A 19439-nucleotide genomic window follows, 5' to 3' on the forward strand; every position below is an offset into this window, starting at 1 on the left:
CCTTGGTGCCAGGAAGTCTGGGGAAAAGGGCTTGCAGTAAGATGACTTTCCAGGGCCCTGCAGCTAGCCAAGACCAAGAAAGCACACCTTTTTCCCAGGATGGAAGAGAGGGTAGGAAAAGTGGGTGCATTTTGGACTCGCAGCTGTCCATGGAGGCGCAGGTCAAGTCTGTGTCCAGGGCAGCTGTTTACCCTATCTGCCCATGGACTGTCTCACCAGAGTGGTGCATGCTCTGATTATCTCTCGCTTGGACTACTGCAATGCGCTCTATGTGGGGCTACCTTTGAAGGTGACCCAGAAACTACAACTAATCCAGAATGTGGCAGCTAGACTGGTGACTGAGAGCAGCTGCCGAGACCACATAACACCAGTCTTGAAAGACCTACACTGGCTCCCAGTACGTTTCCAAGCACAATTCAAAGCGTTGGTGCTGACCTTTAAAGCCCTAAATGGCCTCGGCCCAGTATACCTGAAGGAGCGTCTCCACCCCCATCGTTTTGCCCGGATGCTGAGGTCCAGCTCCGAGGGCCTTCTGGCGGTTCCCTCACTGCGAGGTTGCAGGGAACCAGGCAGAGGGCCTTCTCGGTGGTGGCACCCGCCCTGTGGAACGCCCTCCCACCAGATGTCAAAGAGAACAACAACTACCAGACTTTTAGAAGACATCTGAAGGCAGCCCTGTTTAGGGAAGCTTTTGATGTTTGATGCATTACTGTATTTTAATATTTTGTTGGAAGCCGCCCAGAGTGGCGGGGTATTATTATTATTATTAATAATAATAATAATAATAATTACAACTACTACTACTACAACCACCACCAAACTGCGGGAGGCAGTGGAGGACAGGAGTGCCTGGCATGCTCTGGTCCATGGGGTCACAAAGAGTTGGACACGACTAAACGACTAAACAACAACAACCATACTAAAGAATCTAAGAAGGAAGAAATGTGAACATGCATGTGATGGTAGTCAGGGGAAAGTGGGAATTCAGTGGTCAAGGTCATAACCAGATGGAATCTGAGTTTGTGCTGTCTTGGGAGCCTGAGAATTTGGGTAAGAAAACTAAAGTTGGAGGGTCTTCCCAACCCTAACCCTAAGTAATAATAGTAATATTACCTGCTATGGGAGGAGGGTATATGATAGTGTTCTTGTACATATTTGTAACTTGCACCAGACTGTTGTTCTTTCTAAACTCTGAAGTGGAGATGAAATACCCGGAAAACTGTTTCAACAATCTGCATCTCTTTGCAGGCTAAACGGAAAGGAACGATCCAGGTGACTCTTTCTGGGCTGGGGTTTCTCAGCCCACCCAAAAGAAATAAATGTGCAGTTTCCTCCACTGTGGAAAATCTCTCTATATGTGTGGGTATTGTTTCTGCTGAGTTGTTGAAAGTCATCAGAAAGAAGACCAGGTAGAGCTTTGGATTAATCCATTTTATTAACAGGTTCATCATCATTTGTACATGATTCGTAGTTCATCATTTCAAATAAAACTATCAAACTGTACAAAAACAAAGAGATTTAAAAAGGGGGTGGCAAAACAGGATGGTGGCTTCCCCAGTGGTACGAAACATGGAAACTAAATAATTTATAAATTCTCAAAAGCTGTGAGAATCCAAACAAATCTCTTTATTATCTTCATCTTAAAAAGCTGCAAAAATAGAAACTGTAAATTACTGTAATTAGCAGCCACAAGATCCTTTAAAACTGGAACTTGATTAACTGTGAGCATGTCTAGAAAAGAAGATGAAAATGAGTCAATCAGTAAATAAAGTGCTGAAGGCCTTGAAAACGCAGCGGAGTCACTTCTACCACAGCAAGAAAGGAACAGAAGCACAACATCCCATTCAGCGAGTATATTTATGCTTACAGCAAAATGGAATATGTACAGCTATCTGTGATGAGCAGCTCGGTCCCCCACCCTCCCCACGCATGTCGCCTAGCTTGCAGTTGCCTTGATGCCCATGAAGCAGAAGCAGAAGGGAAGGGGGCACAGGAGAAGAAGCAGGAGTGAATTCCCTATTTACGGTGGCTGAGTGCGCGGCAGCAGCAGAGCCTGCACTGCAGCACAGCCAGCCGGGATTCAGCTACAGAAGAGAAAAAGAAAGGTCCATTAAGCTACTAAATGTTCAAAACGTTACTTAGCACTGCTAAGATCCCTGTATAGCAAAGTTATTTTCTTCCTGTCCGTGCTTTGGGCACTCTTACCTTTACAAGGTTATATACTTGACACCAAGTTTTAAAACTGTACGTACATTTTGGCAGTAGAGCAGATAATGTAGTTATTGCAATACATGGGCCACTCATTGAGTTCTGGTGATAGCATTTGATTTTACATGTACACTGTTCACCCAGTTACCTGTAGAAATGCTGCCCATTGATTCTGTTTATCTGCTGTCCTAGTATTTCTTGACTTGTAGATTGTAAGGACTGTGGCACGGCAGCACCACTGGTAGTAGTTAAAGTAGTTAAAGGAACAGATTTGGTCGTGTCTCCATGTTGCTACAGCACTGCAGCAGTTGCTCAGTGGAAAATCCAGCTGTTTACAAGGAAACACAGCTGGCAAAAGAACATCCCAATCCTCGTATGGAAAACTTGTCCATTTATTGCATGCACAGTAAAGGGAAATGTCGACAGTGATAACCAGTGCAGACAGTCTATGATCCTGGAATACTTAAGCACCAAAAGAGAAGCTTCTTTGAATTCTTTCTGCTGTAGTATTTGCATTATGTACTTAATGCACACCCAAGAAACAATTGTGCTCATAAGTTTCAGTTGAGGAGGACAAGATACCACTTTCTGGTTACTTTAACCTATTGGTTACCTGACGTGTTCTGGTCTGTCATGTCTTTCTCTGCTTTGCTGTTTACCACAGGCAACTGCCCTTGGCTAATGGAAGGGCTGGAGTAAGTCTTCCTCAAGGAAATGTCTTCAGCTTCCATTGTGAAGAGGTTGGCTTCTATTTTTTCCAGATCATCTGTCCCGGCCTTTATCTTCGCACACAGAAGATTGATGTACGTCTCATAGCGGCTTTTCTGTGAAGGACAATGAAACAGACCAAAAAGCCTGAGAGAGAAAGTCAGGAATGACCAGAACAATAGATAGGGAGACAAGTGCTGGGGATTCCTCTTTGTGACCGGGAGGACGTGTTTGCTGCAAGGACGGGTAAGCCGTCAGTAAGGGAGCGACTACAGGACCCCAATCTGGTTCATTACATCACATGAATTGCCATACAAATCTGCTCCATCCCACATTTATCTGAATAATTTTTGGGAAACTTCTTTCAAAATCCACATAAATTTAATTCTTTCTTTTTTTAAAAAAAGAAAGTTAAGTAATTAGGAGGTTGTTTAAGAGTTCTCTCTCTTCCCTGTTCCCCTTTCTTCTTCCTTTTTACACCTACCAGCCCTGGTTTCTGCCACAGCAACTCCCTGAGAGCAAGGACACAGCATGTCCCATCACGCGCAGGAGGAATTGCAGTGCGTTTTCCAACACATGCAGCAGCAGGAGCAGCATGCTAGCTTCTTTGATGGTATGGAAGGACTAGTGATGGGGAAAATGGCTTCCAGCTTGAGCTTCCATTAGTGTACTTTAGAAGTGGACTTACTCTTATGTGCATATTTTCTATCAAAATATGCATTTTGAAATACATTTTGGTACATTTTTGAACTGAGCTTTTGAAGGGGAGCTAAGTCTGGATCCATGCCAGGATTAGTCCAGGAAGGGTGGATCAGATCCCTTCATCTTGGAATACACAAATACTTAATTCCTCAAGCATCATTACATGCACTTGGGCTCCTGGCCAATGAATTCTGTGAGGACAGAGAAGGTGTACCTCTTTCGGACAAGCCAAAAACAAAGAACAGCAGAAGTTCAGAAAACCCAATAAAATACAACTTCAGCAGAAGACCTACTGAGAATGGATAACACCTTGAGCTCATGCATTGTGCAGAAATCACATGGGTGCTATGGCCTAAATGCCTCACTTCAGGTGGATAATAACTTTGTTTATCCCAACAGTTTGAGGACCTTCCTAAACATCCTATACTCATATAAACAAAGAACCTTATTTATAGTGTTTTACAGGTATAAAGCTACTTGGGAGATGTGCAATTAAGTCTAATCAGGATAATTACACAGGGAACCGAGTCTTTTGACTGCTGGGAAGATATTGTAAGCCCTGAGAGAGAGAGAGAGAGAGAGAGAGAGAGAGAGAGAGAGAGAGAGAGAGAGAGATGCTTAGAGGTTTGCTTCGTGTGCTTCATTTCTAGGAAACCATGTTTAGGGCCCTACAAAAATATGTTCCCCGGGAGAACATCCCAGGCACCATCAGGTATTGCTCATGCCCCATCTGAGGGCGGAAAGAGGAAGTCAGACATTAGAGAGGAAGATCTGGCCCAAGTGGGTTCCCCACCACCACCACTGCAAAACCTTCTGTTCCCATTGCTTCAATGATGCTGGAGCTCAGACATTTGTAGAGCCTGACAAGGGTGTGGCAGGGACCTATCTAGTCCTTCAACATGCCCCCAAACCAGCGGGGAGACTATGCAAGCTGACAGGGTGCATTTCTCACCCATTGTTTCCAGTGGGTAGAATGATGGAAAGTCCCTAGGAATGTATATGTGACACTGCAATTCTACTTCAGCCCTGGTGTCATGAGCCCTGCAGGACACTGGAACTGGTGACTCATTTGCCTCCAGTTCTTCCTCCTGCTATCTGGCTGGACTGCTCCCTAAAAGCCAGAAAGAGATTATGAGCCCACCTGAAATATACTCAGAGTCGCAAAGTGATTTCATGCTCTTTATTCAGCTCATAGTGGTGAGGAGGAATGAATGAAAGTCCCCTCAAAGTATCTGCTTTATATACATTATTTACACAATGGGCTGCACATGATTGGCTAATTCCGGAATTCTACTGTAAGCCAACCAGGTTGTGGATTCACTTCTATCTGGAGCATGATTGGGTAGTTCCTGCCAACCAATCATACTGCTGCATTGTTCTAGGACCAATCAGACTGCTGCATTCTGAATCCTATTGTTCTAGGACCAATCAGACTGCTGCCTTTTGGATCCTATTCAACTCAGTACATAACACCACCCATGCTTCCCCAGGCATTCTCTCCAGGTTTACCCTATCTTCGTCCCACAGATCATTTGTCACCTGGAAAGCCTCACCTCAAATATTAAGTAATGCTCTTTCAGGCGATATTCTTCAGCCTCTTTGGACTTGAGGCCTTTCACTACCGGGTGTAGTTTATGCTCCGTCAACTCATCTGCAACTTGCCTCATTTTATTCTCATGAGACTGCAGCTGCTCCTCCTGGAAGGCGAGGAGGAAGAGAGACTGAGTCAAGTTCTTCAGAAATAAGCATGTATACAAATACAAAGGGATTTACCAGAATTCAGACTTTGCACTTTTTCTGGAGACATATAGTTGGAACAGACCCGGCCAGACTCACACATGCCTTCGTTAAAAAGTTACAACTGGATTCTCACATGGAACTGCCTTTGAAGAATGACCAGATGCAAACTGCTCCAGCTGAAATTTTTTATTGTGCTACTGAGTTAATCATGTGACCACATCGTTACATTGACTTCATATGTCCGTTTCCAGCACAATTCAAAGTGACTGTTGTTACCTTTGAAGCCCTGAATGGGTTGGGATCATTGTAGCGGAGGCTGCCCGCCCACCCAGGTCATCAGGCTTTTCTATATCCTGCCACCAGCAAGGGTTCAGTTAGTGAGTATATATCAGATGGACCTCTCTGCAGTGCTTTCTGGACTCTGGAAGTCCCTGCCCCAGGGGTTCTACCTGGCCTGCTCTGTGAGGCAAGAACTTTTATTTCAACAAAGCCCATGGGCTTAGCTGGTTTCTGGGTGATCTCTCAAACTGGATTCTTTCTTCTGCTCATTTTAGATTGTGTTGTGTTGTATTTTTAAATTGTGTTGATTGTATGCCACCTTAATGCTGCAGAAATATTTTTGGAAATATTAGATATGGATTTAGAATGAATATTTAAATAAAGAAATAACATAAACAAACATGGTGGAATGTAATGGGTGGTCTATCACCACTAGCAAGGTGACCCTAATGTCAAAGTTGCCACAAGGGCATCACTCTAAGGGTGAAAGGGAAGATCCTGTCTCCCTCTTGTGGGGGAGCCGTTTTGGAGGACTTGGAGAGGAAGCAAGAATGACACCACATGCCTCTTCCCTTTAACAAGATGGACAAATGTGGCAGACAGGTCAGGAAGGGTGAGGACAGAGGCCAGGCAGTTTGTTTTATCCCAGTTGCAATCTTGCTTCATTCTACCACTATTAGTGTGTGTGATCCTCAATGACTGTGCTAATGTCGTGAAGAAATTAAGAAAAAATGGGCCAAGATGAAGACTTATGCATACATTCAGCACTCAGTTGGATGACTTTCTGCCATATATGTACATACACAGGCTTTTTCCTTTTACCTGACAGAGCTTGGTTGTTGAAGATGGCAAGAGAGGACGGCAGAATTTTTTCATGGAGCAAATAGCAGCTGGAAATGCAGGGGCAGAAAAAATGGCAGCCACCAAGTTTATTCTCAGAATCCAGGACAGCATTTCTCCTTTGCTTCTATGGAGACCAGGCAGGGTTGAAGGAAGAGGACCATTACACACAAGAGTAGGAGAGGCAGGATGTGTCAGAAGTGGGGCGGGAGAGAGACGGAGAACACACATGCCAATATGATAAAAGTGAAGGGAGACTCAATACATTTCTCTTCCCACTAAGCAGCCTTTCTGAACTGCGGGGTGTGTATTGAAGCCTTTGCTAATGACTTGATATCCAAACAGTCTGGGACCAGATTATCTGAAAGAATGCCTGATTCAATATAAAGTGCCTACCCACTTTAATTGTAGCAGAGGAGGTTCTCTGGTCATCCCACTTCCTGTGGGAATCCATTACATGACCACCAGGAAGAGGGTCTTCTCTGCATCCACTTTGTGAATTTAAGGTAAATTAAGGGGGTTGGAGGCCCAGGTGCAGTTTCCAAAATGGGGGCCCCCCTTCTCCCCAGAAGGAAGGCATGAAATAAGGTGCCATACAAAAGTCTTGTGGTATCTTAAAGATTAACATGTTTACAATGGCATAAGCTTTCCCCTCGGTCACCCCTGTTTTTGCACCAAGGGGTTAAACCCTCCCGTTTCATCTAACCATGTCATAGAGATGTAAACCAGACAAGAACCTTCATCCAGAATCAATCATCTCTTGGTTTACGTGGCTAGTGGAATGCTTGGTGGACAGTTGCTAGTGCCAGTTAAGTAGCCACATCTGCAGGAGGCCTCAGAATAGGGATATAGACTGCTTGCGTCTTCTGAAGGCAATTGCCATAGCTGTATGCAAAATAGTTGGCCATGGGTCTTAGAATACAGAGGCAAAACCAAGAGAGCCCTTCCACAGCCAATAGTACATGGGGGGGGGCTTATTTGGAGGTGGTCAGATCTTTCACTATTGGAGGGTGGGGTGGGAGACACATATTTGAGAAAGGAAGAGAAAGAGATAGATCACACCCATATCTTATTATTCCAAAGAACTCAGTACCTTACACAATTTCCCCAGAAGCTTACAAGGCCATACCTGCTTAGCTTCTGCAGTAAAACAGAGACATGTTCCTTCAGGTAATAAGGAGCTATAATGCCAACTAAGCAGTGATGTCCTGTTTTCTAATTCTGCCTTTAATAATAAACACAATGAGACAAGGTACTTATGAATAAGCCCCCTTGAGATGAGGACTTTCGTAACGTCCCCCATGATGTGGAGAATGGCTGGGCAATCTGCACTTGGCCAGGTGAAAGGACAAGAGTAATCTCTCATGGGTTCTGTTGGAACACTTACGGCGCTTGGAAGAGGAACACTCTCCAGTCTGCAGTCTTCAGCTTCAGCACATTGGATTTTTTGCTATAATCAGAGGCTTTTGTGGCTAAGGCATGGTGAATGCGGATGGCATTCTTTAGATCTACTTCAGAAAGATCTTTGTCAGGTTTGTATTCATCCTGTGAAGGAGAAGAGAGATAACAATAATAGCAACTCAGATAGAATCATGCTGGAAGGGACTCACTAGCTTTCCAAAACTGTTCCAGGCAGGTGTTTATCCAGTTTCTCCTTAAACACACACACATACACATCTCAAATGAAGAAAATAAAAGACAGAAGAGATTAATCAAATGCCACCCACTAGTTGGCAATATTAGTCTCACAGGAAAGGGTAGAAGGAACGGTGGCTTTGATTCAAAGAACCATGAGGGGCATGAGTTTGTTAGCACTGCTCTGTGAATTATTGCTCTAGAATAAAGTTTGTGCTATGTTGCATCTTGAGTTGCATCATATTATTAGAAACATGAATCATGATACAGGTTGTAGTGTTTAAGTGTGCGGTGTATTTAGGCAAGTGAAGTGCGCTGGGATCGGGACCCATGTTGTTATATATAAAATCAATGAGGTGTTGCAGAGAGAAAACACGGGTGGCTGTGTACTGCGGATTTAGTAGACGCGATGATCAACGTTTTGCCCGACACATGAGCAGACAGTTGCATCAGTGCCAGCAATACACAAATCCTTTGTTAGCCAAGAGTTAGGAGTATGACTTAACAGAAATGTGCACCACACAGGACAAATCTTTTTCCTTCAATAAACTTTATTGTTACAGGCCAGTGAACAATTGTGCTCTATACAAATGGAAGTAGCTTTTGTGACGCAGCTCTCCTGTTTGACACCCCCTAGTGCCATTGACATCAGTGCCTATGTCCACGCACACACTTGCTCTTCTCCTCCTCTGTCGTGTTCCAGGGGACTCTCGCCTGGCCCTGATACATGGCGCTCCAGGAGGTTCTGCATCAACCCCTGGTGCACTGATCCATGACCCTCTCTCACTCTGCATGGGCTCTTCGTCAATGCCAGCCATTTCCCTTGTGGTGGTTGTGGCAGTTTCTTACATGGGTTCTCCCCCACAAAAGTTAACTGGTGTTTTCCTTAGACCCCTCAGCTCCTGTCCTCAATCATGCATAGCTCCACTAACATTCAGAAGTCCAGTCCACATAGCCTTGTACTCTTGTATGGTTGTTTGATGCAGTTGGTGAACTCCTGGCAGATGGACCTCATCATGCTAGTGTTCTTCTCAATCTGCCTTTTTCTGGGCCCACACATCCATAATGATATGTGGGTGGTGTTGGGCATCTTTCAGCAGGTGGGCAGCACATGCTGTATGCCTCAAGGGATGGCAAGGGATGCTTCTGGTGGTGGTGACACATAGACATTTCTTGTCCTCCTATTATTGGTGGTTACACCTAAGGCAGAAAGAATAATAGAAAAGATCAAACATGACACAGCCAGCTGGCATCCATACATTTTCTGAAATACATATACACTTACAATATTCATGTACACAAACAGTCCACTTATATGGTGATTCTCAGGTACAATGTGCTGATAACTTACATTTCATCAAACAGGTTGTCAGTTCAGAGAAGTCCTTGAGGTCTTTGTGGTCATGCCTAAAGTTTGAGGTGTCTTATCTGTGCATTGAATGACAGAAATATATCTGTAATACTCAGTACATAGATCAAGGAAATTATGCTAAATAGAAAACAATTAAAGCCAACCAACCATCAGATGAATAATTGTCATTATGCCATTAAGAGGAACTCCCACTGCAAAGTTTTTGCCAGGCTTCTGGAAAGAAAGTGTAGTACACACACAGAGTATGGAATTACTTGTAGAAATACACACTGCCATATTAATAGATGGTTGTTAAGCATTGCTAGAGAAAACTGACACCTGACCTCTCTGAAGGCCAACCAGAGGATCCCTTCCACAGTAATCTCTGAGAAATGGGGAGAAAAGCGTGACTCCAGGCAAAATTAAAGCAGAAACATTTGAAAGCATTTCCCAATCATGAGTGATGTTTTCCACATGGTGGAAATGTGTAATGGTGTCAAAGAAATAATGGAGGATTTTTTAAATCATTTGATAAGGATTCTAAGCTATTCTATGAAATTCTGTAGGGCAGAATAATAAAGTACTAGACTCTTATATTTTAGTCCTTTATATGCTTGCAAAAACGTAGAGATAATCAGCACCACCTTAAAGAATAGGTTGGTAAACTGTTCGACTTTGCAGCAATGGCTAAGTTGATACATTTCCTTGGATTTTGGGAAGGAGAAGAAAGACAAGACAATAGCTTGATTAGATTGCAAAAAAATTATTAAATATAATGAAAGATGGGTTAATATCAAATATGAGTTATGGTTTTTGCGATGTTCTAATAATTATTATTTACAATAGCTAATAATGTAGCTTAAGATATGGTATAAGGTATGCTGGCTTCTGCAGAGAATTCTTATTAACTATAAATGTAATATCAATTTGGGCTGTTTTTAAAAGAAATCCCATCTACCATGAGTGATTAATGTTTATGCGAACCTCGAAAAGAGTGGATCTACTTTTTATCTGCAGTAGTATTTGTAAAACATATTTAACACATATGTGAAAAGTGTTCAGTTAGTTTTTTCCAGCTATCTTTGTTTTCAGGTTGTTCATAAATGTGCTGTTGTGAAATTGTACAGACTATAATTTTACATATTGGGGTTTCCATTTCCAGCTGTGAACTTGTAGAGTCGCTCCCCTGGGCTCTCCAAAGCCCCCCCTCAAATTGGAGATAATGGGGGATAGCAGGGGATAGTCTCCCTATTAATGCCTCCGGTGAAATTTGTTCTGTCCCATTTCTGCAATAGTGTGTGTGTGTGTGTGTATTAGCAACAACTGTGGTGCTTTTATCCCCTGCTCCCCAATATCCTTTAAAGAGATAAAAGCTGCTTGAAGCATCTAAGAAGTGTGAATTGCATGTGTGCACTTTGAAAACTCTGGTCCCAAGAGCCTCTGAGTCATTGTGAGATGGGGGAATGATGTGCTGACTTGCACTGTACGGGGGGGGGGGGGGGAGAGGCTGCCTCATACACCTATGGCAGCAGTCATCTTCTTTGTGTGTACCATGCAAAGCATGTCCGACTCATCATCCAAATCACATGACTCATGGGAATTAGACGTGTTGTGTGGAGGGCAGATATTTTTCCTTCAGGAAGTACTTTGTTGCAGGAATGTTGCATTTTGCCAGCATTTGCTAACTGAGGAATATAATTGTGTAAGTCTCACGGGGACCTACTGTATGGTGCCGAAGGAATCAATAGTAGTGTCGTTTTCCCAAAATGCCTGAATCAATTAAAACTTTTTTGCTAATGATTACTTTAATCTCTTTTAAAAGTCATCTCTCCTCTGCTGTGATGGGAGTTTAAATTAAATATTGTGACACTTAAGACTGAAAGCATATGTCTAATCTTTTAAACCAGGCACAACACACATGAATGACAACAGCCTCTCCCCATCGGGGTGAGCTTTGCTTTACATTACTTTCAGTTCTCTGAAGGATGTGGGCATTCCCTCTTCAGTGCTGAAGCACCAGTTTTGCAAGGTTCCAGCCTAACTTTCAGAAAATATACCTCACAGCACTCAGGCAGGGGGATACAGGCGGCTGAGCAGGCTTGCAAACAGCAGCAACCGCCGGGTTGCTGGAAGGAAGTGGTAGAGAGCAAAGAAGTAGAGAAATAATGGCTGCTCTGCTGAAGATGAGTGATCAGCCTGGTGCCCTCCCTGAAAATCAGCTGCGTCCTTTAATTCTTCATTTTAAGTGCACAAAAACTTCAAAAAAACCCCCACTTTTTGAAGGGTCCATTTTCCTATGACATCTGCTATCTCATCCCCCCACAAAGGGAAAAAGGCTTACCTTAGAAAATAGGGTCAAGGTAGCAAGTGCCATGGGGCTCCATCAAAGATGGAACGGCCTACTGCCCGCCCCCTCCATTTGAGAAGTGAGCGGCGCTCTGCATGCAAATTCCCCAGGATCCCCAACGGCAAGAGATATTGCCAGTGCTACTGCCTGGTAGTGTCACTTGCTTAACTTTCTTCTGGAAAGGAAGACAGACCTGGCAAGCTACTCCATCTTCTCAGAGGCTTGCCCACGACCTGGCCTCTCTCCCCCTTCACCAAGGAGACTTTTTCTCTTGGAATGGAACAGAAGGCATCAGAGAGCTCAGGAATATGAGCAGAAGCGAGGTGGGGGAACCCTTCACAGCAAGCTGTGCCCACTTTGTTTTTTGCCACAGCCCACCTGTAATTACCCACCCTTTATTGTCACAAGTATCTGGCTCATAATCTTGCGAAACAGGATGCTGGACTAGATGGGGCCCTCAGTCTACTCCGATATATGCTGAATTCATTATCTATGGTGTTTGTTTTAAGTGAAAATCCTCACACTGTAGAGAGTTAACTTGGTGGGATCTTACAGAACTCTCAGAGTGTTAAACATACCTTTTGCAAATACAAGATGGTTCCTTTAAGAACAGCATAAAACTTCTTCCACCCTCTTCTTCCTCTGGGAGCTGAAAAACATATAATTCTGTTGATTACAGCGTTAATACGAGACATCACAGCAGATCCACAGAAATAGAATTTTTGAACTAATCCACAAAAGACTGCAATTATGATGGGGTGAGGGGGGCAATACAGTGATTATCAATAGAAATGGGAGAGAAACTTAATCAAGTTCACATTTAAAACGGAATTTAATATATTTGCACTTTCTGAAACAACGCGAGAGCCAAAACACACTTAGCTGACTTTTGTGGTGCAGGTCTCCCAACCACCAGTATTGAGGAAAATGAAAATTAGGCAAAAGTATGTATAAAAGCAAACATCGTGTAAATAACATAGAAATGCATTATATTAGGAGAAATTGCTTGCAAAAATGTCAAACTGCATAAAAATACATTGGTTAAAGTAAAAATCCATGCTAAAATGCTGAAGAAATATCATGATTTTTTAAAAAAAACACACACACAGACACACAAATCGCTGCAGAAACATGAGGCACTTTAAGGAAAACTGCCATCATCAGCCTTGGCAAAGCTCTTCCCATTAGTTCATTTGTGGCCTGTTTATGTGCACAAGGACCTGTTTATTTCACACCCAGCAATGGTGTGAGAGTCACTTTCCTATGGTTTCTTTTCATGCTACTCCAGGAACACTGGTGGGAATGGTTTTGAGGAATTCCAGTAATTGCTTCCACCTAAGCATTGTCTCATCCAGAGAGAGAGGCATTTCCATTGCAAGGAACCATACAAACAAATCCCAAAGTTACCAGTGTGGTGTAAGGAGAAGCCATGGAGAAGGGACTCCCATGCTATCACCAGTAGCTAAAACAACCCTGGAAAATATGAAGGGTGATGCATGCTTCCTTGTTGTAGCCCATGCATGCATCAGTGATAAGCCAGACTCTCTCCTTGAGCACAACCATTTCAACAAGCGTCTCTGCCACTCTACTGCGCATCTCTTGCCCTTGTCGCTGGACCCCCTTCTATACGTACTTCTCTTCCCATCCATGTCCGCATGGGTTTTCCGAGTGAGGATGCCATGCTTGTAGGTTACAGCGTTCTGGGCCTGGGGGACATCCAGGAATGGATTGCTGCCATCAACTATCCTTGCCATTTTCTTTGTGCTGGCACCAAATTTATCATCCACCAGTTCTGACAAAGACTTTCTGAGCTCATCTTCATCACTTGGAAATAAAGCGAAATAGAGAAGTTAAGCAAACTAAGACGGAGATGTGGGGGGGTTTCCCTTTGAAAATGGGTGGGCAGGAAGCACTGTGTGTTTGGAAGGGGGTTGGAGAAGTCTATATTGGCATTAATGGCTATTGCTCTGAAGTCATCACTTATGTCTAAAGGAGCGTCTCCACCCCATCATTCAGCCCGGACACTGAAGTCCAGCTCCGATGGCCTTCTGGCGGTTCCCTCATTGTGAGAAGTGAGGTTACAGGGAACCAGGCAGAGGACCCTGCGGAACACCCTCCTATCAGAAGTCGAGGAATAATAACAACTACCTGACATTTAGAAGGCATCTGAAGGTAGCCGTGGAGAGGGAAGCGTGGTGTGTTACTGTTGTTCCCTGCTTAGAGAATTTTTAATGTTTGGTGTTTTATCATACCATATTGGCCTGAATATAAGCCACACTTTCCCCCCAAATTCCAATTGTGAAAAGTTAATGTGTGGCTTATATTCGCAACCTTACGGTATTGCTGCTGAAACAGCTGTCCACGAGGGCCGTTGGGGGAACGGGACAACGGCGCCCGTCCCACCCGCATCTCCAACCCTCCCCCAAGCCACTGTAAGGAAGGGGAAAGGAGGGTAGGACATCAGCAAAGCAGCCCAGGAGCACGGGGCAACAGCGCACAGCCTGCCTGCCGCTCCCAGTCATCCCTAGGTGCCAGCTTGGGGTGATAGTGCCAGGAGTGTAGGGAGGCAGTAGTGTTGGGAGGCGGGCGCGTAGTGTGCTCAGAACCGAGCACCAGCCACCCCCCGCACCCTGTTCAGGGCAGGAGTGCCAGGAGGGGGCCGCACCCACAAATAAGCCTTGAATTTTAAAGGTGTGGCTTATTTGTGGGTGCGTCTTATATTTGGGCCAATACGGTATTTTTGATATTCTGTTGGGAGCTGGGGAAACCCAGCCAGATGGGCGGGGTATAAATAAGTTGTTGTTGTTGTTGTTGTTGTAATTTGTTGGAAGCTGCCCAGAGTGGCTGGGGCATCCTAGTCATGGGCAGGAAATTAACAACAACAACATCAACAGCTTGGGAAATGACTCCTGACTCTTACGAGACAGGACAAATGCTCTCCATCTGTTTGCACATCAGCTGCAATCCAAAACTACACCCAGAAAAAGTATTAGTAAAGGTAAAGGGACCCCTGACCATTAGGTCCAGTTGCGACCGACTCTGGGGTTGCGGCGCTCATCTCGCTCTATAGGCTGAGGGAGCTGTCGTTTGTCTGCAGACAGCTTCTGGGTCATGTGGCCAGCATGACTAAGCCACTTCTGGTGAACCAGAGCAGCGCACGGAAACGCCGTTTACCTTTCCGCCGGAGCGGTACCTATTTATCTACTTGCACTTTGATGTGCTTTCAAACTGCTAGGTTGGCAGGAGCTGGGACCGAACAACAGGAGCTCACCCCGTCACGGGGATTCACACCGCCGACCTTCCGATCGGCAAGTCCTAGGCTCTGTGGTTTAACCCACAGCACCACCTGCATCCCTCCAGAAAAAGCACTGCTAGGGGGCAAAAGCCAACCATCTCCGTGGGTCCCTTGAGGCAAGAGTCTGGTCCATGGTGGTGGGTTTTTGCTTTTCTGGGCACATCCTCAGAAAGCAGCCCTTGGTAAGCCCTCACTATGTCAGTGTGGACATGACCAGGGGGTTGTATTCAGAGTAGCTATCTCTCAGTGAAACTGTGCTTTCTATCAAATTTCACCTTTCTTGTTGAGCCAATGTGACAGGAATCACTAGGGAGACCAAACTGTAGTAGTAATAATAATAATAATAATAATAATAATAATAATAATAATAATAATGGTTCCTCTTCGTCCTGGAGAAGAGTGACTAGTGGGGTGCCACAGGGTTCTGTCTTGGGCCCGGTCTTATTCAACATATTTATCAACGACTTGGATGATGGACTCAAGGGCATCCTGATCAAATTTGCAGATGACACCAAACTGGGAGGGGTGGCTAACACCCCAGAGGACAGGATCACACTTCAAAACGACCTTGACAGATTGGAGAACTGGGCCAAAACAAACAAGATGAATTTTAACAGGGAGAAATGTAAAGTATTGCACTTGGGCAAAAAAAATGAGAGGCACAAATACAAGATGGGTGACACCTGGCTTGAGAGCAGTACATGTGAAAAGGATCTAGGAGTCTTGGTTGACCACAAACTTGACATGAGCCAACAGTGTGACGCGGCAGCTAAAAAAGCCAATGCAATTCTGGGCTGCATCAATAGGAGTATAGCATCTAGATCAAGGGAAGTAATAGTGCCACTGTATTCTGCTCTGGTCAGACCTCACCTGGAGTACTGTGTCCAGTTCTGGGCACCACAATTCAAGAAGGACACTGACAAACTGGAACGTGTCCAGAGGAGGGCAACCAAAATGGTCAAAGGCCTGGAAACGATGCCTTATGAGGAACGGCTAAGGGAGCTGGGCATGTTTAGCCTGGAGAAGAGGAGGTTAAGGGGTGATATGATAGCCATGTTCAAATATATAAAAGGATGTGACATAGAGGAGGGAGAAAGGTTGTTTTCTGCTGCTCCAGAGAAGCGGACACGGAGCAATGGATCCAAACTACAAGAAAGAAGATTCCACCTTAACATTAGGAAGAACTTCCTGACAGTAAGAGCTGTTCGACAGTGGAATTTGCTGCCAAGGAGTGTGGTGGAGTCTCCTTCTTTGGAGGTCTTTAAGCAGAGGCTTGACAACCATATGTCAGGAGTGCTCTGATGGTGTTTCCTGCTTGGCAGGGGGTTGGACTCGATGGCCCTTGTCGTCTCTTCCAACTCTATGATTCTATTCTATTCTATTCTATTCTATTCTATTCTATTCTATTCTAATAATGAAAATATTTAGCCATCAAAAGATTACTCTTTAGACAAACATGGGTTTCACTTGGGTTTCAATTAAAAGGATGAGCAAAACAATCGAAGCTCATTCCAGGTGTCTTGTCAGATAAAGAAATGCTTTGTAAAACATTATTATTATTATTATTATTATTACTATTATTATTATTTTATTATTATTATCATTCTTTAATCCTCCCCTCCCCCACCCCTACCGTGAGAGGGAGGGGGTTTTTTGCCCTTGGGACAGAGGGACTGGTGGGAAAGGGAGAGTAATTTTGAGTATTTCTATCCAAAACTAAAAACAAAACTGAAATCTAACAAGGATTATAAAGCAAACAGGAAAGATTTTGAAAAATCCCAATTAATTTTCAAGGTAAGTTGGAGGGGGCTTGTACATCTCTATTTAAAAATGTAGTGCTCAGTCTGACTCAATTCCTCTCTGCAACTTTTTATCACTTGGACAAGTGGGGAGTGCATTCACACTCGAGTTCTACAAAGATTCAGGAACAGTAAGGTTGTGTGGAGGAGGGTTTGCTGGCCTCTTCCATGTCTGTGCTCCTTCGCTGCTGAGATAAACAGCAGCAGCCTCCTCAAGAGAAAGCGCTGCAACAGAAGTATATCTTATGGCTAATGCACATATTGTGTACTATCTGGCAGAAAAGCATATCTGACAGCAGAGAGATAACCAGAGCATGAAGGTAGCTCTCCCATCTGCTGGGAAATCTCTCTGCTTATATGTTGAAATGTCCTAGATAGTGTCCTATTTTATCATCAGTTTACACCATAGGGTGTCAGTTCTGGAAATCATATACCTGTCTTTCAAGGCTAATGAGTTCATCACCTGCCTTGGATATGTTTGAATGGTGTTTCTCCTCTTCCTTCCTTCCTTCCTTCCTTCCTTCCTTCCTTCCTTCCTTCCTTCCTTCCTTCCTGCATTTATTTATTTAACCAGATGCTCAGATGCACTTTCTTTGAACTCACTTATATAACACTTCCCCCAAATGCTAGTGTTTCACACACAGCCAAATGGAGATAGACAGCTAGCTCCCTCCAGTGGATCTTTTAAATTAATGTTTCAGTGAGATGTATAGAGCCACTCTCTCTCTCTGAAGTAAAACTGACTTTAGCAAAAGACTATATTTTGATGATCCCACCAAAAAAACACAACACCTTTCTCAAGTGCTCTGAATACTTGAAACTACAAAAACCTGCAAAACCTTCCTGAAAAATGTCATCAGCTGGGCATGTATTTCCTCAGAAAACCAGGCAACAAGCAAATTTAAGCTTTTTTTAGACGCAACCTGTACAAATTGTTGTGACCTACCGAGCCATCTATTAGGCTGGCAAGGAGAATGATCATATACCCCATTTTACAGTCACAGGCAATAATGTGTTTATTAAACTCCTGGTGGGCTGCCATACCTGGCTGGTGGATGGTTGTTCATTTGATGGGTCAGAAATAAGGATGCTGCCAATTGGGTTGGGGTGTGGCCCAGTTTGTTCGGAAATTTGGGACAGCCTCATAAAAACCAAGGAGCAAAGCCATGCACCCTGCCAGCTGCTGTTTCTTTTTTTACAGTTGGTGAATTCAGGTTGTTGTGCTAAATTCCCTCAACTGCTGGCCCCACATATCTGTCGCAATAGTTTCATTTTAAGAATTGGCAACCCTAGTCCTAAATTGTGCAGGCCTGCTTTCGGTGCTATTAAAACGACTAGAACTTGATTTTGCCTTAAAAGATCATTATGTAAAAGCCGCACACAAATCCCTGTGATGTAATACTAAGGCTATATATAGATGACTTTTTTTCTAGTCAGATTGCTGATTGACCCATTTTCTTCCTATGGCAAATGTCCCTGCTGCCGTTTGAGTGGCTGTTACAACCAGCCGATTAGATAATGTCATCTAACTAAATATGACATGCAGTGCTTCCCCCTCCAAAACAATGTGAGTGCCATATCTTCACGATATTTGGCACTTTCAGAAGGAAATAAAAAACACTTTACAGTATCCTTCTCCACAACTGTACTCAAGTAGTCCTTTAAAATGAGGTGGCAGGGGTGGGGGTGGCGGGTGGGATAGTGACCAAGCAAGATTGTTCCAACAACCTGCATTTCTTCAACATGTTGTTCATTATTTGCTCCCCTTTCTCTGCCCCCCCCATCTCAAACATAAACAATAACCCCCATCTCCTGCTTTTTGTTCCCAGCATGCAAAGCTGAAATTCCTGCAGCAAGACTTCTCTCCCCAGCATTTGCCTGATTTTTGCAGTACATCTACAGAACGGGGTTCAAGTGGTGATAGTGTCATGTGGGGGAGGGCAGCTATAGCCAGCCTGTGAAGCAAATCATCCCACAGCATAGAAATGATTCTGAGGCAGGGAAGGTGCAATCCCATGTATTGCATTGCTGGAGAGGAGGGGGAAATCCAGCTCTTAAATGGGCTTTTAAGGTTTTAAAAATACATTCTACATGCCTGACTCTATTAATTCACCCTTGCATTTAAATCTAATCAAACAGAGAATGTGAACTGAAGAGTCAGGAATTTTATTTTTATTTTGAAATACTCATTTTGGTTGAGGGAGAATGATTAAGTAAATTGTATTCAGATCACTCAAAACAAGTTTTGTGCAAACGTTTCCCAAATACTCCATTTGACTTTTGTCCTCAGCAAAGACCTCCAGAAGAGTGCTTATAAAGGATGCTGTCCTGGAGGGATCAGCAGTTTGCATACAGGAGAAAACCACACTGCTTGCCTTTGCAGCACTGCATCAAGAGCAGCTGCCATAGCAGAAGGACAACCTGAGGGAGATTCACGTTGTTCCCTAGAATGCTCACACGATGGAAGCCACTATCTTACGTGCTTGTAGGCCTGTGACTCTTCATTCTGTACAGTGGTACCTCGGGTTAAGAACT

The 19439-nt window shown here is 43.9% G+C and overlaps 1 protein-coding gene across 3 annotated transcripts in view; it reads right to left on the reverse strand.

The window, feature by feature from the left end:
• Positions 1-1412: 1412 nt before the first annotated feature.
• The window catches only part of PSD2 (pleckstrin and Sec7 domain containing 2), a 55387-nt gene continuing 37360 nt past the window's right edge, over positions 1413-19439 (reverse strand). The window contains exons 10-15 of one of the 3 annotated variants that reach the window (XM_053397479.1): positions 13444-13634; positions 12389-12459; positions 7865-8022; positions 6460-6604; positions 5172-5315; positions 1413-3032 (exon numbers count right to left, since the gene is read on the reverse strand). In XM_053397479.1, the coding sequence (XP_053253454.1) occupies positions 2811-3032; positions 5172-5315; positions 6460-6604; positions 7865-8022; positions 12389-12459; positions 13444-13634 (931 nt within the window). In that variant the 3' untranslated portion in view covers positions 1413-2810. Of the gene's footprint in view, positions 3033-5171; positions 5316-6459; positions 6605-7864; positions 9541-9631; positions 9698-12388; positions 12460-13443; positions 13635-19439 lie in introns of those variants that run through there. The other 2 variants (XR_008331653.1, XM_053397480.1) reach the window with 2 other exon arrangements.

The sequence above is a fragment of the Podarcis raffonei genome, chromosome 7, assembly GCF_027172205.1.
Source record: "Podarcis raffonei isolate rPodRaf1 chromosome 7, rPodRaf1.pri, whole genome shotgun sequence".
Lineage (NCBI taxonomy): Eukaryota > Metazoa > Chordata > Lepidosauria > Squamata > Lacertidae > Podarcis > Podarcis raffonei.